This window comes from Tremella mesenterica (genome assembly GCF_000271645.1).
Source record: "Tremella mesenterica DSM 1558 unplaced genomic scaffold TREMEscaffold_3, whole genome shotgun sequence".
NCBI classification, from domain to species: domain Eukaryota; kingdom Fungi; phylum Basidiomycota; class Tremellomycetes; order Tremellales; family Tremellaceae; genus Tremella; species Tremella mesenterica.
Genome location: NW_006711227.1, coordinates 1,403,893 through 1,424,246, shown reverse-complemented (window position 1 = coordinate 1,424,246; position 20,354 = coordinate 1,403,893). Strand labels below are relative to the sequence as shown.

The window sequence follows — 20,354 nt, the reverse complement described above, 5'->3', positions numbered from 1 at the left end:
TCGCTTTCCTCGGGCAGTAGCGCAGAAGTGACGTCTTAACGCGCAAGACTAGCGGGTAAACTCAAGAGAGGGTGGGAGGTTTTCGAGCAGAGGGTATTTGGAGAAGACGAGAATGTGAGAAAGACTTACTATTGAGAACCTCCATGGGAGGCCTGAACGAGGTTTCCACCGTTGGCTTGACCGCCAGCGCCGGTATAAGCATTCGCACCACCGTCGCGAGCAATATTGACGGGGGCAGCATTGGAGACTGCCAAAATGGAGAGTACGAGGAAGAGTTGTTTGTACATTTCGATATATCTTTCGTGGCTTTTGTATTTACTTTTTTTGAATTTTGAGAGAAGAGGTAGAGAGCGATAGAGTGTAGCTGAGAGAAAAAAAATAAACAAAGTAGAAGACAGGGGAAAATTTTTGTACGGAAAAGTTTCCGTTTTTGAAAGGTCGGTCGAAGGAAGGACAGAAAATAGAGACAAAGTGAACTGATGAATGTGAAGAAGTTCATCATCGATATATAAGTCTTCTCACGGGTTTACCAAAACACGCAGACATGAGACACCGCTTTGCCAAGTACAACGAATGAAAATTGGAGTCGGTGCAGCGCGGTGCAAGCTGTGAAGGGTGAGACGGAAGAGAATTGTTTAGGTAACCTTCCATTCTTTGGTCAGTTACGATCGATATTGTTGCGCGAGTGGCATGATTCCGTCAAAACATCATCTTTGTTGACGTGTGACTTTGAATCGATCGGGCGGCCGAGGGGAATGAGTGTGGTTGAAACCGGTCATACAACCAAATGCCGCATGCCGCATCAGTCGACGATGCTCGAGGGATTGACAGGCTGCTGATGAAGCTTTCATTCAAGTTTCCAAACGTGACGATTGTCCAGTCCGAGCTCGCCGAGGATACCAGTGATTGGACCTTGTTCCAAGTTGGGACCGAGCAGGCCGCATAGGGGTCGCATCAGGCTGCAGGTCAGTATCGCTTCACGCCGTCATTTCGGAATGACAGGACTCACTGAGGCGGCAGACAAACGAGGACAAGGATGTGACTTCGGTCGCTTGAACCTAAGGCCTTTTGGATACTGCTTTTCTGGATCTTTTCAGGGCGATATGTTGACAAGTCGTAAGAGAGTTTTTCTTGCAATCGAGGAAGTAAACCTGAAGTGGCTGCCCAGTCGACCTGTTCCGAGTCAGGCTTCAAATGAACCAAGTGATATCGTCCTGCTTTCCTCGTGGGGTCTGATGATTGAGGAGGAAGACTGGCTAGCAGTTGTAGAAATGGTGCAACTCCCGTTCCGGAGGATATCTGAGAGTCAGTTATAGCTAGCGGAGAAAGAAGGGAGAGATACCATGACAATCCTATCGTATGCCTCGGGGATGATAGAAAAGGTAGTTAAGGGTCCCCGTAGTCCAACCAGCTCGTTCGCATGACGAGAATGTAGCATTCTTTTGTGTCAGTGACTGAGCTACATCTTCATAACAGAGGCCGCACCTGCCTACTTCCCCGCCCCGAACACGCTTGACGACCAGTCTCATCTCCCCATCCAGTCCTGGATCGTTGACTGGGGTGTAAGGACGTTCGATCTGTAGATCCGGTTGCTTGATCATGACATGTTGCACTGTTATTTCTGCAGGGTCACGCTCTGGATTTTGAGGGGTGTGAGAGGTAGTCGAGCCGAGTGGAAGGGGTGCATTTGGGGAAAATGATTCTCGTGAAGCGGCAGACAGGGGGATGGTGAGGAGGACATGATCTGGCGAGAGGGTGGTGGTGGATGATATGACATGATCTGAGTAAACATATGGATCGAGCTTGGGACCTCTACTTTTGTGATAGAAGTATGAGATAGGGAGCAAGGAGAGCAGTAATCCTGCTGGTACAAGCCATCGTCGACCTTGAGGAGAGGGGCGAGGGGTGGTCGAGCCATGTTGAACAGAGCCGACAACGGGCCAGCGGTGACCGCAGTGGAGGGTCGGTCTATGCAAGTAGCTTCGGTAGAGTCTACGAAGTCTATAGCCTTGTTGAATCCGCGGTCGGAGTAGAGTATGAATGTATGACATGTATGACGGGTATGAAGTAAAGTCGAAATCTTTTCTTCAAGATAGAAGGTCGAATTCGCTCGCCTCTCTTTGTCTTTCTTCTCTTGTTTGATCTGTCCGTCTTCTTGTTTGAATCACCCAAGCGATGCCCTCCCCTTTGGCTCAGAGTCTTTCTGGAGGTAGAGAAGAGGCAAGATGGGAGGAATACGAAGACAGGGATCGTCAACCAGGCAGCTCTCGCCGTGATGATAACAGGTATCACGACAGAGATAGAGATAGAGACCGAGATCGAGATCGAAGATATAACGATGACGGAAAGCGATCTACTCAGGCAGACAGCTCCAGGAGAAAGGAGAGGAAGCGGGATAGGAGCCGAAGTAGAGAATATCACAGCGACCGCGAGAAACGTAAAGACAAAAGTGACCGAAGGGACAAGCGAAGGGATAGAAGTAGAAGCAAGTCTCGGGATGGTGATGAACAGCGTCGACATCGAGAGAAGGGCAAAAGCAAAAGGGAACATAAACGAGAGTAAGTATCTCCCTCTCTCATCATCTCTTCCAAGGTACTTCAACACGATAATCATTGTTAATGTGAAGTTCAAAAAGTCCTGATGATATCGCTGCAGCTAAAACAAGACGTAAAGAAGTTCGAGCGACGGCCAAAGCTACCGCTAGAAGAGAAACAGAACTCGAACAATCACGAGCTCTTGCAGAATTATCAATGTATTCCGCTCAAGATAATCCCTTCCACGATGCTAACCTCGGTGAGAGATTCGAATGGCATAAGAAACGTGAAAAAGAGAAAAAAGCTGGTCTCACAGCAGAGGAGATTGCAAGGAAAGATGCTAGAAGGAGACAGGAGGCTAAGGAAGAATTGGAAAAGCTGAATAAACGTAGAGCTGAGAGAGAGGTAGAGATGGCTTTGAGGGAAGAAGAAGAAGCAAAGATGAAACGTTTAGCAGAAGATGCTCAAATGGCAGAATGGATCGCCAAAGAAGATGATTTTCAATTAGAACAAGCGAGAAGAAGAGCTGGTATACGGTTAAGAGAACAACGTGCAAAAGCTATAGATTTCTTAGCTATCAATTTAAGATTCGCAGATGCTCAAGCCATTGGGAAACATACGGCTGCCATTGGGGCGTTGACCAATCCCAGGAAGGGTGAGGTTGAGAGGGAAGAAGAAGAAGAAGGATGGGGTTGGGCAGATGCAGGTTTCGAATTTGAGATTGATGAACCTTGGAAGATATTTGAGGTGAGTCATTCGTCTCATATGTTCACCTCCGACATTCGAGATTCATGCTTATGAGAAGAATTTGACTCTGGAAGATTGTATCGAGTTGGAACAGGATATCAAGATGTATTTGTCATTGGAGAAATTCCCCATCAATGTCGAGTTTTGGGAGGTCAGCTCCATTTTCCCGGGTGGATCTTAGAAGCTGATATTTAGGCCATGTTGGACGTCTGTACCAGTCATTTAGAAGATCTAAGAGATCCAGATCATGCGGAAGGAGGACGTTTCTTTGATCGTCAAGTTCATGAAGCCGCTGGGAAGATTGTAGGAGGTTTGAGTCTACAGCGATTGACAGAGTTGGAAAGTAAGACCAACGCGATGCTTCGAAGTGGTCAGCCTGTAGATGGAGAATTCTGGGATTTAGTCTTGAAGAAGATTCATTTGGAAAAGGCTATCGTAGGTTTCTCCTTTTCCACTCTCGGCGAGCATATGAGAAGAACTTGGTTGCTGATGGATAGGCGAAATTGAACGCCATACACGAAGTAGTCCTCAAGAACAGACTGGAACAATTCAAACGACGTCAAAGAGAAGAAGCTCTCAAGAATCAAAATCAAGGTCAAATCATTACCCAAAAACCCGACGTAAACTTCGGAGGGGACATGCGAGCAGAGGCGGGTAGTGAAGGGGAAGAAGAGATGGATGATGAAGCTGAAGAGGAAGATCATATCGAGGAATATAGTCGAGGCATGTCGCCAGAATTTGTAGATTTACAATCATTATCGGCTGACGATCGACGATTACCTATCATTGATGAAGTGGATGATCAGCGAGCTATCGTGAGTGATTCATCATCCTCAATTCTAATCACACGGCAAGCGATCATACTCTCCCAGTTATCCTCCCCCCTCCCCCCTCCCGTCGTCCTTGACCAACCCCTACTCGTTTCCCGCGAATAGTTTTTGATGTCACATGACCCATTAGCCTCCAGACGTGGGATGCGAAATAGAATCATCAAGTAGCTGATCTCAGTTCGCCGCCCGTCGAGCGCTGGTCTCCTCGACATTCGCAGCTAAACCTTCCCGAGATGACGCTCCGGAAGGTATAACCCAAAAGACAGTCTCACGTCCTTCCGCAGCGGACATCGAAGCCGAAGCGTTCTATAGAGCCGAAGCAGAACGTGAGAGACAAGATCTAGGGTCTGATGAGAGCGAAGAGGAATTTGGGGATTTGGACGAGACTTTGGATGAACCAGTGGTTAAGGGTACATATGATTGGGGTGATAGGTTCAGACCACGTAAACCTAGGTTTTTCAATCGGGTGCATACTGGGTTTGAGTGGACCAAGTATAATCAAACGCATTATGAGTGGGTCCTTAGTGTTACATCCTCTACCAATGCTTCCTTGTCGGTTGTGGAAGGAACATCTGGAGTCTTGGACCGTCCACTTTACTTTTCATCATTATAGTTCTGAATGGGAGTCGACTTGAAGTCTGTCGATTTTGTCGAAGGGAAGAGCTTGAGTGATGGGAATGTGACTGACGAAATAGTACGGATAACCCACCACCAAAGGTAGTTCAAGGATATAAATTCAATATATTCTATCCCGACCTCATGTGAGTCAACAGCCTTCTTATACTATCTTTTTTGTCTCTCTTCACTTCTACTCCCCTAGACTTGTCGCCTCCATACCATTTTCTCTATCAATAACTTTCAGTTCCATCCTCATCCATGTTTCTTGCTCCACAGACTACATTACAGGATCGAGTTAGTCGATTCAAGAAACATAGCTGATATGTAAAGAGACAAAACCAAAGCTCCTACTTACCGTACCGCTCCAATACCCGACGACCCCGAAACAGAGATGATCATCTTTTCCGCTGGACCGCCATACGAAGATATCGCGTTCCGAATAGTGAAACGCCAATGGGAATTTTCTCACCGGAGAGGTTTCAGATGTTTGTTCGATAGGGGTGTTTTGCAATGTGAGCTGGGGACTTGATATGGCGGAGGTTCAGCTGACAAAGTAGTATATTTTACCTTTTCGAGGACATGGTATCATAGTTAGCGCATAGGCTCAGTATCAAACCATCAAATGTGGAGAGAATCCTAAATCACAGAGAGAGAGGTAGAAGAAGAAGAGGGAGGATGGAAGTATGAATAACAACATATAATGCATCTTCGGATCATCCAGAGTACGAGTACTCAGTAAATGCTACATGCTACTTATCTACATATCTTCACGTCACTAGGAGTTTTTTCCCCTTCACGCAGCAACACCTTCCCATTCATGTACAGCATAAGCATTCGCACCACCTCTTTTCTCCCTACCTCTTTTATGTTTCTTCCCAACCCATTTACCTCTTTCCTTTTCTCTATCTCCATGGGAAGGCAAGAAACTTTTACCTGATGAAGGTACTGATCCGATGATTCCTGGTTCATCCGACCAAGCGGCGATTTCGTATGCGTTTGCGAGTTGTTCTGATTGAAGCATAGAAGATAGGGTATGTTGTCTACGAGAACGTTGACGATATCTAATCCATGAAGATATCTATGGGTGAGTGAATACAATCATAATCATCTTGATTTATCTGTTTCCCTTAAGTCCTTTCCAGTTTCAACTTATCAATATGTTTTTACAATGACTTTTTTATATGCCTAACCTCAATGATTAATGATCGAGAATCGTCTTTTGTCTATCTCCTTATTTTCTTTGATTCCACACAGGATATCTCCCATTTCCTGATGATTTTCTTTCAAACACGGCTTTAACACAAAAGGATGTAATACCAATTGTAGTGAAGGATATGAAGAGAAAGATAATATGAAGTAAACAGAGTGACCTAAATTAAGACTCACCTTGAAAAACAAAACCAAAGCAGTCAAAACCAAAACTATTATACCTGCCCCTACAGCCGTTTTCACAATTTTACTGGTATTGTACATATACCCAGGCCCGGTATATCTCGTAGTGCCCGAAGGGGATGAAGTGGTGATTATATCATCTGTGACAGTAGTGATTTTTGTCATTTTGACTGTACTGCTGGGTTCGATGATTCGGTGATTGGTATTAATGTCGAATGGATTGATGTGTGGTCGTTTGAGTGAAGCTTGATTTGTGAATGTCTTCCAAGAATCAATGAATCGATGAATCGATGATTTATCTAGGTGGGTCTAATGATGACATGTTGTTGTTCGTCTTCGAGGTGAATATGATTCGTTTTTGTCTTTCTTTCTATATCGGGGTTTACTGTTAAATGAAAGACAATGATGGATAGAATAGATAAGTTTGTCGATTGAAGTATGATGTTGATGAAATATGTATACCAGGTAAACTTAGGTGTTTTCAGGTGAAAAGAGGGAAGAAGGAAACAAAGCTTAAAAAGGTTCAAGGGTTTATCCGATCTTTCTTCCTTCCATATCTTTACTCCTCAACCATCCCATCCACCCCATTCTTGACTTCAACCTCTCATAAAGATGTTAGGTATACGTCCAACAGTGTTCCGTACCCCGATCCAAATAGCAAAGAATCAAAAACGTCAAGCTAGTCATGGACCGACTTACAACCCTCCATCGGGTTATCTATTCGGCGAGCGTGTCAGTTTTTTTTTTCTTTCCCTTCTTTTTTTTAATCTCACATTAGTCGTCAATGTCAATGATCTTAAAGCTGATATAATCTAGCCTGTGAAAGGACAGAAAAGACAAAGAGAATCATGGGAGTGAGTTTTAACTTGTTTTCGTATCCATCTTTACCACAATTCTCGCCAGACAAGTTCTTATCTTTTGAGACGTCTCACCAGTAGTAGTGACTCCACATGTTGAAGAATATAAGATCTCAATGGTATAATTGTCCTAAAGATTTGTGATCATCGCGAGAATATGAGCGAAGAAGAGAGATGGTGGGATAGGAAGTACAACGGGATAATAAGGGATTATAAATTGATATCAGACTAATCTATTACTTTGGTCTTTTCGGAGGGATGGGACTAGCAGCTGTTTTACTGACTTATAAACCCGACACTAGGTGAGTTATCACTTTCCTTCGACTTCATTCCACTTTCCCCACCCAACATCCTCTTATTTTGCGTAATCGAACATATTGGACTATAAAGAGATGAATGGGAATAGAATGGCTGATGTACAGTATCCAGACGTGGGCTTTGGAAGAGGCTAGAAGGCGTATGGAAGAGCGTGGGGAGAAAGTGGAATATAAGCCTTCGAGGGGGTAAGATAAGATAGAGATGCATTTATTTATTTCTATTTCTTCACACTTGGTATACTTCTTACTTCTCCTCATAAATGTACATCACATGAACCACTTGCCAGTTGCCAGTGGTCATGCCATGAGTACTTAGTGTCTAAGAAGCATCCCCTCCACCCTCTTTATTCTTCGAAGTCTCTTTGAATCCCAAAGTGGTAAAAACAACCAATTTACTCGTAAGTACTTCCTTTCTGTCACCTCTTTACCTCTTCAACTCTTCACCTCTCTTCCTCACTTCCTTCTTCTTCTCTACTGATATCGATGATTTCATTCTGAATTCTCATCCTCAGAACAATACCCATGCCGTCACACACCAAACCCCATCCATCAAGATCCCAAGCCCGTCGAGTCACCACCAACCCCGTCAATCCTTCATTCCCCCCTTCGGCATATATACAAGCTTACGAAGCTCAACTCCGACCTTCACCCGATGTTGGATCCAGTAATCCCTCTCGAGGTCTTATAAGATGGGTGGGGGATGAAGCAAGGGTTGGTAGTGAGGATGGGGAGAACGAGGGAGAAGGTTCAGGTGTTTGGGCAGATAGGTACGTTATGAATTTTCTTAGATAGTCTTTCCACCTGCGAATCTGATATAATAACACTAATTTGTTCCGTGATATAGACAGTGCATAATGTTATGTTCACATCTTATTTTCGAATCATCACTTCTGAGTACGAATATTGGCATGACTTGCGATGACCTGTCTCCAGCAGACGTCTTCTTGACACCTATGAGCCCGTCACGACTCTGAGTCGAAGACTGATGGTTGTTGAATCACCTCACATCGCAGAGTGTGTTGAGAGTTTCATCTGGGAAGGATGGTATATCACCTTTAAGGAAACGGTGGTAGAATAATTGAAGATCAGACTGATGAAGATGATTTCCACAGAATACTCATAGTAACATCAAAGAAACAATTTTTTGATTTGATGATATCTACTAGTCTCTTAGTTCTGAGCTGATGATAGATACGACCTTCTTCATCTTTTACCTTCATTACCATCACCTCCTTCTTCCCCTCAACCGACCGATTCGGACGATAGTGGTTGGACAGATGTTCCTTCTGAAGAAGAAGAAAGGTTCTTACTTTCTGGATCAGATGAAGAAGAATATGAAAGGAATAAAAAACGAAAGTGGATAGAAGGATTGAGGGAAGAACGTATGAGGGAGATGGGGAAAGAAGAAGAAAGAGGATCTAAACTTTTGGAAGAAGAGGTGAGCTTCTTTTATTCTTCCTTACCGATAAAGTACGACTCTTCTACAACATCTTTCTCAAATTAATCCACATGATTCACGTTGAAAGGCGATATTTTGATGGGGTGAAGAAGAGATGCTGGTGGCCCAGGCCATGGACGGATGGATGGAGTGAGTTCATTGGAGAAATCCGAGTCAAACAGTACATGCGAGCCATCTACATGAAGATTGACCTCGAATCGAAGGGAAATTGATGTAGGAAAGAAAGCTTGTCCCCAGGATCAGTCGTATCAGATGAAAAAGTGGGTTTGAAGGGTATAATCATCCAATTAAAAGAGAGATCAGGAGAAGAAGGAGAAGGAGAAGGAGAAGAAGACAGCAGAAAAGTTGACATTCTAGCCTCCTGAAAACATATTACAACTCATGCGTCACACAGCTCAATCAATAACATCTTCACCAAACCCTCAAATATTGATCAGTCGTATTCTTGCCAATCACGTAAAAGATGATCGTTTCCTTTTTCTGAAAGGAAGGTATTCTTCCACTTGGCAACGTATTCGAGAAGAGCTAAGAGGTTTGGTCAAAGTTGAAGAGAAAAGTGAAAGAAACAAAAAGAGTGTTGGGACAGGTTTGTTAGGTGGTTATGAGAGTAGTACTAGTACTAGTGATGATTCCAGTGGAAATGATCAGGATGAGAAAGGTGAGAAAGATGAAGAGGATAAAGATGAGGATGGAATTCCTCCACCACCTACAGATGATATTCCACCTCCACCTGATTCACCTCCGTCTCCTCCATTACATCCGTCACTGGGATCACCTCCGTCGCCTGCTCTCATCTTATCTCATGATGTTCCTGTTGGATCATCAACAACGGATGTATTCGGGATGGATGAAACACAGGATAATGCCGAAGAGGAGAAGAAAAGACAACGTAGAGTAAGATTAGAAGAGTGGAAACGATCTCGAAAAATATGATATCTTCATGACTTTCACTTTCATATCATCATCCGTAGGGTCGTAGGAGAGGATATTATAGTAAATAGCATTCAAAGCATCTCATTCATTTGCATGAAACCATATCGTTCATATTGACATTATCTCTCTGTTCAATCCAACAACGCTTCACCCAACATGTCCAACACACCAGGTCCAGGAGTTGCCGTTTGAGCTTGTTGTTCCATTTGTTGTCTCAACAAATCAGCTTCACGCTTTACCGCTTCGATGGGGTTGGGGACGGAAGGATCGACAAGTGGTCGAATGGCCGCTGAGAGCTCGGCGGGTTTGATACCGAGTGCAGAAGCGAGTTTGAAGATTTGAGATTGGACATCTTCACCTCCGGATTTCTATGCATTAGCAAAGAACATACTGAGGTGAGGTCCCACAGGATCTTGTCAGCTAGCTTGGAGACTATGTCACCCGTAAGAGTCCCGGGGACCAAACCACCGTCATGCCTTGACCACTCTAGGTGATGATTCATGAAAAGGTGAATTGGGGGCTCCCCAGTTGAAGAGATATGAAATAAAATGAGCTGGCCACCAGCATAGATCTGTGAAGTAGGTGGTCTGGACGCTAGGTAGAGGTATAGTAGAGAGATATAGTAAACACTCACCCCACCCACAACACCTTTTCCCGCACTCGACTGTGTGGCACTAGCAGCAGCCTGTACGATACTATCCGTATCGATACCCGTATCCACTGTCCGACGACCAGTCATGAGATTCCAATAACCCCCTACGTCGGCCGCCCAGACGGTAAGACGCCAGACGTAGAACGAGGCGAGTGTGAGGAGGGTAAGAGCGAGGTATGTGAGGCTATGGGTCAATCATATTACTAATATCCTTCTGATCTCTGATCTCAACGTCTCAATTCCCAGAGGGAGATCGTAGTGGGGGTTAGTTCAGCTTGACGCATCATGAGCAGGAGCATGAAAATGATCTGAGATGTGATACTGCACGCCGGATATAGGTGACTGTCGATTTGTTCAATTGTACAAAGGGAGAGTAAGCGTGGAAGAGAAGAAGGGGAAGAGGAAGTGAAGGAGGGAGGATAAAGATCCACGTACAACTTGTTCATTGACATATCGATAAAAGGAGGTTTGACATGAGGTTTGTTTCTTGGGACTTTCTTTCCAGGGTTACCGGATAAAGAAGCTCTAACAAATCAATTCTCATCACATCTCATCTCCACGTCTCATTCCCTCATCATCACCGAACTCCCATATACACAGTAGGAAGTTGAGGGGGGAAACGGGAATACTGACGGATTAGACACCTTGACATCTTCATCCCCGTTCACTACCTTACTTCTTTGACGTATTCCAGTAGCCTCAGGAGTAGACATTCTGTGACGTTTCTCTCACTGAAGATCACGGATGACGGATCGATAGTTGGCAAGAAAAGACGGAGTGGAATGACGAGGGTTAAAAGACCTCGCGAGATGGGGGAGTGGACGATGACGTATGAGCCACGTGGCTACTTGGGGATCGGATAAATAAGAGAACGACGGAAACACCTGCCGGCCGGGTTCGTTAGCGTAGCAGGGGGGGGGGGCTTCACCTTGATCACAATTGCAGAAATTGACATTCAATCTTAGTATTTAGTCTTCAGAAGAGGGAGCAGCTAGCAGAACAGACGAGATGCCAGACGAACAGAGTTTCTTTGATCAGTTGGAGGATTGGTTTGAGGCGCAAGTCCCGACCAATTTGCACGATCTACCTTTTAGGATGTTAGAGACGATGGAGAGGATGTCGAATGATCTCAGTGAGTTGTCTTCTTGCTCTTTCGTATCTTGCCTTGCTCTCGACAACCTATATTGGTCATGTACCTTCCTGACACCATTGCAAACTCCCCATCGGTAGGAGTCAACTCGGGTACGTGGAGACAAGAGAGAGATGAAGACAATTGTTTGAAAGAAAGCTTGACATGCTAACTTCCAGTCGAATCCTTAAACGTTCATGGTCCTCCTAGTATATCCATCCCTTTCCCACCTTTCACATCCAAAGATAATTCCCCTCCTCCACCTCCTCCTTCCACACCTTTACCAATGGGAATTTACCATAAAACTTGTAAAGTCACCAAAGCACATCCGTACGCTGTTGGGGGCGTGGCGTTGGCTATGACGGTTGGTTTAGGGATCAGCGGATATCTTCTTCGTCATGGTATCAAAGGATATAAATTCGAAACATTTTCCACTCAAGGAAAGACGGAAGATGGGATGTTGAAAGAAGCTATAGGTTAGTAGATATATTCATCGGATCATGAGAAGGGTTAGAATGAGACTGATGAAATAGTTTTACTTTCACCTTCCCCCACACCACCTTTGCTCATTCCTTTGGCCGCAAGTTTGCTCAAGGCTGGTTATGTGGTTATAGTTGCTGTTCCTCATCTTAAAGAGGCGGAAAGTATCGAACGTAATTTAGGGTCTTTGGAAGGGAAAGCATTGAGGGTTTTGATTTATGATCCAGAGGATGTGAGTGATTTCTTAGTGTTCCAAATCAATGTCCTTTACACCGATGCTGTCACTGTCACTTTGTAACATTCATTATAATACAGGAATACTTCATCTGACCTCCAGTCTGCTACTTTCCCTCCGTTCCATCGCTCTTTAATGGCCACACTCACGCTGCGTTACCCGGCTCGGGGTCACTCTGGGACATCCGACTCGTATAACCCTCAACCTTCTCATATCCCACATATCCACGCGTTCATCTCACTTTATCCTCTCAACCCTTCTCCTCCTTCTCAACCCGGAGCACTTCCCGCACTTCCTAGCCTACTCGTTCCAGGATCAAAAGGAAGAAGCCCCAAACTTATCACTCTCTATCCGGCATCTTCGATTCTTCCTGTACCAGACACGTTCGCTTCTCAAATACTCAGTGCAAATCATAAATTACTCGCACAAAATCTTGCCGTTTCATCTGGTACTCGTAATGTTTCGATATACGTAGGGGATCTCAATCTCCCAACTTTGCCCGCTATGCTCAGTCATAATCTTCCCTCGAGACGTGAACAAGCTAGGTTGGTCATGCAACATGCTTCCACTCGTCAACGTGTCAATTACATTAAAGGTTACTTCCTCGGTGGAATCTATAGTGTATACACGAGAATGATGGGAACCATAGGTATCGGTCTTCCAGCAAGGGATTATACCACATTTGAGCGATCACTCCTTCGGGTTGTCAGACATCGTTCTTGGGGTGAAGTATCATTAGGTCAAAGATCATATCTCGTTCTAGCACTTGGGAAACTTCCTCCGATCATCTTACCAAATGTTCTGTCGATATTTCCAAGATTGTCAAATGCGACTGGTCCACTTCCTCCACTCCCACCGAAATTGATAGTGGATGAAAAGGAGATCAAGTTGGACCCACCGATTAAGAGTCCAGGGACGGAGGAAGATTTGACAAGTTCGATCCATACTCACACCAGTACGTCGAGTAGGGGAGAAGATAGTGGGAGTGGAGGATTGGAAGGATCGTGGATTGGTTTGGAAGGGAATTAAAGTTTGAGATCTGATTTTTTGGAGAATTGTTGGAATTGTTGTACAGAGACTGTTTTGATGGGGAAATCAGGACGAGTTGTATGGACGGTGTGAAATGTTAGATGCAAATGAGTCGACTACTCTATACCCCTTCTCTTGGGCTGTGTCTCTGGACCGGTGGTACTGGGCTTCATGATCACTGGCCAATTGGCCCCTGACTGACTGGCCACAGTGTGCTTGCGGTACACCAAATGACGGTCGACTGTCTATACTTTGTAGAGCAACTTGAGATGTGCACTTTCAATCCTTACTCTATACCCCGGTGACGCCGGCTAAGTGCAATGCCCACTGCCGAGTGAGGGTTACCGGGGAAAGTGGTCCGCGGTCCGAACAACCGGTCGCTTCTCGTTTCTCGCCCTCTTCTCGATCCTCGTCCCCAATGCAACATCCCCAACCAACGTCATGACGTGACTTCGTGAAGACAGTCACACCAGCACACCAGCACACCAGCACACCAGCACACCCAGTCTCAGTCTCAGTCGTCACACCGCAGGATATTCACACATACTGCCAAGAGATATAAACCCAGTCATCGAACATCTCTCTTCATCTGGTTCCCATCATCTATCTGCCATCTAGCTTCATCTTTCTATCTTTCTATTTCGGTTATATCTTTCTCTTTCGGTCGTACTTCTCTATCTAGGTCTATCTGTCTCCCTCAGCTGTTCATCTATATTGTTAGTGCTCACACTCTCGGTACTATCTTCTCCTCTGGATCACGACACATCTCAGTCATCTATTTAAATATCTACAAATACAACTCTCGGAATTTGTCATATTGCAAAGATAGCAGCGTAACAGCTTAACAACTACCACCTCAAAACTATCCTCAAATATCTCGAACAAGTCCGTGAAAGTATCTGGCACCTCAGCGATCAGCGTTATCAATCTCATCACATCGCCTTCATCTACGGGTTCACGGGCACTTGTTGACGCAAGGTCATTTTCTTTCGACATCTCTTCGAATTTTATACATCTCGTCTCAATTTGACAAAGTATCTTCACCATCACTATATCTCTGGCTACCAAGACATTGGATTTATCTGTTTCAGTCTCTCGCAATCATAAGTCGATCAACTTGAAACACACGATGTCACCCGCTTCACGCACGTCCATCGTCCGTTTACTCAACCTCACTTCCCACGCCGGATGTAGAGGTTGTGGTAGGACTCATTCAGCTTTGCACCATACTCCACATGTGCACGATACCAAAAATGCTTCTCGAGCTATGGAAGGAATGTGGAAGAGGGGTATGGCGACACCTATCGATGGAGGCGGTTTACCCCCAGGAGATGGAGATTACGCTTTCGAGGTGAGATATGTTCTTGAGGACTGAAGTTAGAATAAAGCGCTGACACTTGTCGTCCTATCTTTCCAATCTCCTGTAATACCGTCCCCTCTCATACTATCAACAGATGGCCGCTTCCAACCTCCGCTTCGGCGCACATGTCACTCGAGAAGTCGGAATGGACTTTTCTAACATGATCTCTCAATTACCAACAGTCGAACGAAGTCAAGCGAAGATCGGTGTGTTCACCGACCCCAATGTTGCAAGGCTAAACGTCATGAAGGTGAGTTTATACGCATGCGTATCCACATCAATCGGGGCGCCAACAAGATTAACTGCTGACCTCTTAGGTTGTCGAAGATAGTTTGATGAGAGAAGGACTCAATTGGGTCTTGTTTGATAAATGCGCCGTCGAACCTACTGACAAGAGCTGGCAGGTCAGTGCGCCGTATCGTCTGACAGATCGTGATAACGGGCGCAGTAGCTATGTGGAGTAACACGCAGGCTGACCCAACAGGAAGCTATCAATTTCGCTCGATCCTCACATATCACCCATTTTCTCGCTGTCGGCGGCGGCTCTTCGATGGACACTGCTAAAGCGGCCAATCTATTTGTTAATTATCCCGAATCAGACATGTACGATTTCATCAACGCTCCCATTGGTAAAGGATTGCCAATTGCGAAGAAGCTCAGTCCGATAGTGTGCAGTGAGTCGCCTGGCTGAGTGTAGCGTTGTAATGCTGATCAGAAACAGTCCCCACCACTGCCGTCAGTCTTTCAAAGTTGCCAAGACGAAGACTGATGACCAGGGTACCGGATCGGAAACCACTGGTACTGCCATACTCGACATCCCCTCAAGGTCTTTCAAGACCGGAATTGCGAATCGAGCATTGAAACCCACGCTTGGTATAGTAGATTTGCAAAACACCGCTACATGTCCCAAGGAAGTCGCAATTGCCTCCGGGCTTGATGTCTTGTTTCACTCGCTTGAAAGTAAGCTGAGTATTTTCCATGGTCTGTAAGCTGATCAATAGGTTGGACGGCTGTGCCATACTATGAACGTACCCCAAGACCTCTGAATCCGATCAATCGACGTAAGTCCGACACAGTGCTCGTGGAAAGGTCTCTGACGAGTCAGCCGCTTATCAAGGCTCTAACCCCCTTTCCGACATTTTCTCTCGCTGGGCTTTGGAAACCACCATCAAGTACCTTCCACGTATAGCTTTGGATCCCACAGGGGACGAAGAAGCTCGAGCTCAAATGCTGTGAGCTTGAAGTTATGTGTCTTGATTTCAGCTCATCCCTCTAGTCTTGCGGCTTCTACAGCCGGTATTGGATTTGGCAACGCCGGTGTTCATCTCTGTGTATGTCTTTCTCTTCTTTTTACTCTTCGAATCACTGACATTATCAGCATGCTGCGTCGTATCCTATTTCCTCATTGAACAAAGGTCGACCGAAAGAGAAACAATATCATCACCCTTCTTATTCCCCAACAGTACCTCTGATCCCTCACGGCGTGGCAGTATCTTTGACCGCTCCGGCAGTGTTCGACTTCACCGCACCATCTTCACCGAGCCGACATCGTGAAGCCTTGTCCGTGTTTCTGGGGAAAGAACGTCAAGGGGAGGCTATAAACGTGAGGGATGAGGATTTAGGTCAAGCGTTGAGGGATGAGATCCGAAAGTTCTTAGACCTCGTCGGTGTTCCTAGAGGGTTGAGTAAGGTAGGGTATAGTAAAAGTGATGTAGGGGCGTTAGTAGAAGGGTGTTTACCACAGAGGAGAGTGTTGGATCTGGCCCCCGTGTTAAGTCGGGGGAATCAAGAAGAGGAACGGGAACAGTTGACGGGGATTATTGAGAGATCTTTGGAGTGGTAGTAAATATCGAAAGCTACGAGATGGGAAGTGATCTTATGGGTGTATGACAGGATGTAAACAATTTAATCTTCACCCAGTCTTTGATTCCAACTCTGTCAAATCTTCTCTTCGTAGCTCATAAAGTCTACTTCAGCGGTTGCAACTTGCCAATTGATGGAGTGTACAGTAGAGAGACCTCTATCATCCGTGCTCTAGCTTGCTCTATTATGGTATGGGTGCCACAGTGCCACAAGTGAAAGACGGAAACAAATTCCTCAACAGTTGTCTGTTCTCTGTTCACCTGTTCTCTCCATCTTACCTAGAGGTTTTTCCCCGTAGAAGTGACCTCCTCAACTATGTCTGTCCCTCCTAGTGGACCTTCTCGCCCGATGCGACCACCTCGACCACCGGGTCCTCCGGGTGCGAGACCTTTCCGTCCTCCAACAGGGTGAGTGTTGTCGATCATATCTTCCCTCGTCTCTAGTTTCCTTCGACCCTTCTACACGTATGCTTAGTGTCCACTAGCAAACTGTTTCAGGTGTCTCCAATTTTTCCACAAAAGCATGGTTCTCAGTGAACATTCACACTCATTAGATCAAGTGCGACGTTCTGGACCTCCATACAAGTAGCTGCTGTCATCATACCCCTGTGAAGCTCTCATGTACGAGCTTGAACAATACTGTTGTCGTATCTCATGACTGACACTGCAGCCCCGCAAATTTCCACCCTCAAGCACCTATGATGCTCCCTGGTTTCCCAGGTTGGGCACCTCCACCTATGATGCCCAACTTTCCTCCACCTCTTCCACCTGGTTGGTCAGAACATTTAGCTCCTGATGGTGTAACGAGATATTATTATAATTCAAGTACGAAACAATCCACATATATCAGACCAACTTTCGTACCTCTTCCACCTACATCTGTTGATCCTACCGGAATGAATGGTGTAACGAACGGTGGTGAAAAGAAGAAAAAAGAAAAACCGAAAGATCGTGTACCTATACCAAACACCACTTGGACTCGAGTGACGACCACAGAAGGAAATGTTTTTTATTTCGAAAAAGAGAGTAAAAGGAGTGAATGGACAGTCCCTGATGAGATTAAAGATGCTGTTGAAGCATTTGATAATGAGGAGAAGAAGAAGAAAGAGGAGGAACAAAAGTTGAAGAAAGAGAAAGAAAGGTTGGAGAAAGAGAAAGTTAGGTTAGAGTTAGAAGAAGAGAGAAAGAGATTGGTTGAACAAGGTTTGGAAAGGAAACGTAAAGCTGAAGAAGCAATAGCACAAGCAAAGAATGAAGAGAGGAAATCAAAGGTTGCGAAAACGATTAAAGGTGAGGATGAAGGCGAAAGAAGTGAGGAGGATGAAAACCATTTACAGGGAGATGGAGAGGAAGGTGATGAGGGAGAAGATGAGGAAGGCGATTATGGACCTGTGGATGAAGATGATGAAGCGGCTTGGCAGAGAGCTGTAGCGGCGGAATTCGCTGAGGCTGATGCTGCTTTAGAAGCTGAGAGAGAAAGGGAGAAAGAAGAAACGGAGATGAAAGAGGAAGAAGCGGTCAAACAGGTCTTTTCAGTACCGGAAAAAGTTACTGTTTCGTTGGAAGAAGGAAAAGCTTTGTTCAAGGTGAGTTTCGTTTCTCTCCTCTCCTCTTCAATCACTCTCTCCCACTCTTCTCTTGTTAAAAAGCAGGTTCATCCAGCTCAAGGTCTCACTCATACCATACTCAAAGATGATACCACTGGTGTCTCGGTCATTGGATAACGCCATGTGACATGCTCACTCCAGGCACTGCTATACGAAAAGGAAATCTCTCCTTTTGCTCCTTGGGACCAATCCCTCCCTCTGTTCATCAATGACCCCCGATACGTTCTTCTCTCCTCTCTCAAAGATCGTCGTGAAGTGTACGAAGAGTATTGTCGTGATGTTGGTCGAGCACGGAGACTCAACAAGATCAAGCCGGCCGCGCAAGAAGAGAAGAAGAGTGATCCTGAACGGGAATATAAAGCATTGTTGAGGGATGAAGTGACGAGCACTCGGACTAGGTGGGAAGAGTTTAGGAAGAAATGGAAGAAGGAAAGACGGTTTTATGCGTATGGAAGGGATGATAGAGAGCGAGAGAAAATCTTCAAGGTTCATCTAAGGGAATTGGGGGAGCGTGAGTTGTTCATAAGTCCCATTGTCAAGCTGTCCACTCGTTCTTCTCAGACAGTCCGCCGGACACTCAAATTCTTGAGCAGATTTTTTGGAGGTGTCCACTGACCCTCTGTGATGTATGTGAGACAAATGGGAAGAGACAATTTCGTTGCTACAAAGTGGAACCTGTTGACACTCAGGTAAACGAGCCGATGCTCAAAGGGCCGAACAGGACTTTCTGGAGCTCCTCCATGAAACCCCCAACATTGCACCATCGTCAATTTGGCAAGACGTCAAGAAATCACTCGTCAGTGATAAACGATACGACGCCGTTGGTTCTTCTTCCCTCCGAGAAGAACTGTTTGACAATTATCGGAAGACTTTGGAAACGCGAGCTGAGCCTGAAACACCTGAGCAGGCAGCAGAGAGAAAGCTCAAGGAGCGTAAGGCGAGGGAAGAGGCAAGTTTACGGGAAAGAGAGGCTAGAGTGAGAGGAGAGAAGATCAGAGTGGATCAAGAGATGAATAAGTCTAGAATCGGTGCGGGGCGAGAAGAAGGTGAGAGGGAATTTGGGAGTTTGTTAGTGGATCAAGTGAGAGATCATGATGTGAGTGATTTGTTCGTCCTCTCGGCTTGCCAATTTGCTCTAGCACCTCTGTGTTGATTTCCAAACTCATCTTTTCATATTTATCTCTCGCCTTTCTTTGAATGGTTCACACATGACAGCGAACCTGGCCATCTCTTCACACAGCAGTGAAAGCAACGATCAAATTGGCGATATATCCAGAGTAGTCTCTTCCGGGAAATTGCCTGCTTCTACAAAGGGAGCAGTGGGAGGTTTGGAGGACATCGGACATCGCTGATCTCAGACAACCTGGGAATCCGCCATTCCTTACCTTTCCCAAGATCCTCGATTCTCTCACCCTTCTCTTCGTTCATCAGACAAACAACGTCTCTTCACCGAACACATCTCTCATCTCTCTTCTAAACGTTCTTCAGCCCTTCACGCCTTATTCTCATCTCTTGCCCCGGCCCTCGATACACCGTTCGAAAGCATCTACGCTAAACTCATTGAAGATCCTCTGGTAGTCCGACTCGCTCTGGGTCCAGAGGGTTTGGAAGAACGATACAACGCTTGGCGTCGGGCCAAGGAGACGGAAGCCAGACGTGAATTCGATGTCATGTTGGGTGAAAATAGCTTTGTGGAGTTTTGGGGAAGGATGAGGAAAAAGGCTGTTGATGATGAAGCTGCAAAGATAAAAGATGAGGAGATGGAACCTGATGAAGAGGATGAAGCGGGGAAGAAGAATATGAGAGAGTTGGCACAACAAATTGATCTAGATGAGATTAAGGCTGTTTTGAGGGTACGTCGTTGTTACATCTGTTTTTCCTCCCGAGATCTTTCTATTCCTCCTCTCTTCCTCCCTCTTCCTCGATACGATCCTTATTCGTCTCTGTACCGTTGGGAGGTATTTTCGGTAGTTCTCTTGCGAATGACTAGCGAATGTCAGGACGAGGTTTCTTTTGTCCCGGTAGAGTTGATTGTGATCATGGATAAAGTTGATACATCAGCGCGATAAAAGATATAGGATATTTGATCATGTTCCGGAGAAAAGAGAAAGTTGGATACGAGTGAGTTTAATCCTTTGACTTTTCATGAGTTTTCATCACTGACAAGAAGGATTATATGGATAGTTTATCTGCCGCATCAGGGAGTGAAACTATACATCATTTGGGTTGAACATGCATTGTCGTTTTGACTTTATCGACATGTTATCCTTGTTTAATATCTTCAATCGTCAAGTCCTGAAATCCAAAATTGCA

At 45.3% G+C, this 20,354-nt stretch overlaps 8 protein-coding genes across 8 annotated transcripts; 5 read left to right on the top strand and 3 right to left on the bottom strand.

Annotated features, from left to right (window-relative positions):
• Positions 1–847: 847 nt before the first annotated feature.
• TREMEDRAFT_68209 (uncharacterized protein) lies at positions 848–2,051 on the bottom strand (the record flags this gene model as incomplete). Its single annotated transcript, XM_007003645.1, has 5 exons — positions 848–959; positions 1,010–1,299; positions 1,343–1,439; positions 1,486–1,861; positions 1,886–2,051. The coding sequence occupies 5 exons, from the start codon at positions 2,049–2,051 to the stop codon at positions 848–850; spliced, it is 1,041 nt and encodes a 346-aa protein (XP_007003707.1).
• Positions 2,052–2,175: 124 nt separating this feature from the next.
• Positions 2,176–5,324, top strand: TREMEDRAFT_68208 (uncharacterized protein; the record flags this gene model as incomplete). The annotated part of the gene is made up of 9 exons (XM_007003644.1): positions 2,176–2,558; positions 2,627–3,281; positions 3,340–3,432; positions 3,477–3,716; positions 3,779–4,096; positions 4,290–4,624; positions 4,807–4,872; positions 5,060–5,241; positions 5,287–5,324. 9 exons carry the CDS (start codon positions 2,176–2,178, stop codon positions 5,322–5,324), a joined length of 2,310 nt encoding a protein of 769 aa, XP_007003706.1.
• A 198-nt stretch (positions 5,325–5,522) lies between these two features.
• Positions 5,523–6,250, bottom strand: TREMEDRAFT_19508 (uncharacterized protein; the record flags this gene model as incomplete). The annotated part of the gene is made up of 2 exons (XM_007003112.2): positions 5,523–5,807; positions 6,116–6,250. Coding segments are annotated over 2 exons (420 nt in total), but the record flags the coding sequence as incomplete, so codon positions are not given.
• Positions 6,251–6,733: 483 nt separating this feature from the next.
• TREMEDRAFT_29086 (uncharacterized protein) lies at positions 6,734–7,485 on the top strand (the record flags this gene model as incomplete). The annotated part of the gene is made up of 4 exons (XM_007003199.1): positions 6,734–6,853; positions 6,938–6,975; positions 7,206–7,280; positions 7,401–7,485. 4 exons carry the CDS (start codon positions 6,734–6,736, stop codon positions 7,483–7,485), a joined length of 318 nt encoding a protein of 105 aa, XP_007003261.1.
• Positions 7,486–9,749: 2,264 nt separating this feature from the next.
• On the bottom strand, positions 9,750–11,103 carry TREMEDRAFT_71377 (uncharacterized protein). Its single transcript, XM_007003713.1, has 4 exons — positions 10,973–11,103; positions 10,775–10,864; positions 10,322–10,523; positions 9,750–10,055 (listed from the first exon to the last, which is right to left on the bottom strand). Exons 1-4 carry the CDS (start codon positions 11,050–11,052, stop codon positions 9,819–9,821), a joined length of 609 nt encoding a protein of 202 aa, XP_007003775.1. The 5' UTR covers positions 11,053–11,103; the 3' UTR covers positions 9,750–9,818.
• A 207-nt stretch (positions 11,104–11,310) lies between these two features.
• On the top strand, positions 11,311–13,212 carry TREMEDRAFT_43359 (uncharacterized protein; the record flags this gene model as incomplete). The annotated part of the gene is made up of 4 exons (XM_007003307.1): positions 11,311–11,471; positions 11,648–11,944; positions 12,002–12,180; positions 12,286–13,212. Exons 1-4 carry the CDS (start codon positions 11,348–11,350, stop codon positions 13,210–13,212), a joined length of 1,527 nt encoding a protein of 508 aa, XP_007003369.1. The 5' UTR covers positions 11,311–11,347.
• A 1,129-nt stretch (positions 13,213–14,341) lies between these two features.
• TREMEDRAFT_68204 (uncharacterized protein) lies at positions 14,342–16,415 on the top strand (the record flags this gene model as incomplete). The annotated part of the gene is made up of 9 exons (XM_007003643.1): positions 14,342–14,563; positions 14,667–14,822; positions 14,890–14,976; positions 15,057–15,239; positions 15,349–15,532; positions 15,574–15,633; positions 15,678–15,804; positions 15,849–15,903; positions 15,951–16,415. 9 exons carry the CDS (start codon positions 14,342–14,344, stop codon positions 16,413–16,415), a joined length of 1,539 nt encoding a protein of 512 aa, XP_007003705.1.
• Positions 16,416–16,750: 335 nt separating this feature from the next.
• Positions 16,751–20,271, top strand: TREMEDRAFT_61270 (uncharacterized protein; the record flags this gene model as incomplete). Its single annotated transcript, XM_007003523.1, has 7 exons — positions 16,751–16,842; positions 17,105–18,020; positions 18,201–18,552; positions 18,731–19,137; positions 19,400–19,894; positions 20,103–20,162; positions 20,212–20,271. 7 exons carry the CDS (start codon positions 16,751–16,753, stop codon positions 20,269–20,271), a joined length of 2,382 nt encoding a protein of 793 aa, XP_007003585.1.
• Positions 20,272–20,354: the final 83 nt, after the last annotated feature.

Excerpts from the sequence above, each read along its gene's own strand:
- TREMEDRAFT_71377 (XM_007003713.1), bottom strand. The coding sequence starts at position 11,052 with ATGTCTACTCCTGAGGCTACTGGAATACGTCAAAGAAGTAAGGTAGTG. Across the intron at positions 10,865-10,972 it reads GATGTCAAGGTGTCTAATCC|AGCTTCTTTATCCGGTAACC; the intron begins GTCAGTATTCCC and ends TTGATTTGTTAG. Across the intron at positions 10,056-10,321 it reads GAAAAGGTGTTGTGGGTGGG|AAATCCGGAGGTGAAGATGT; the intron begins GTGAGTGTTTAC and ends GCTAATGCATAG.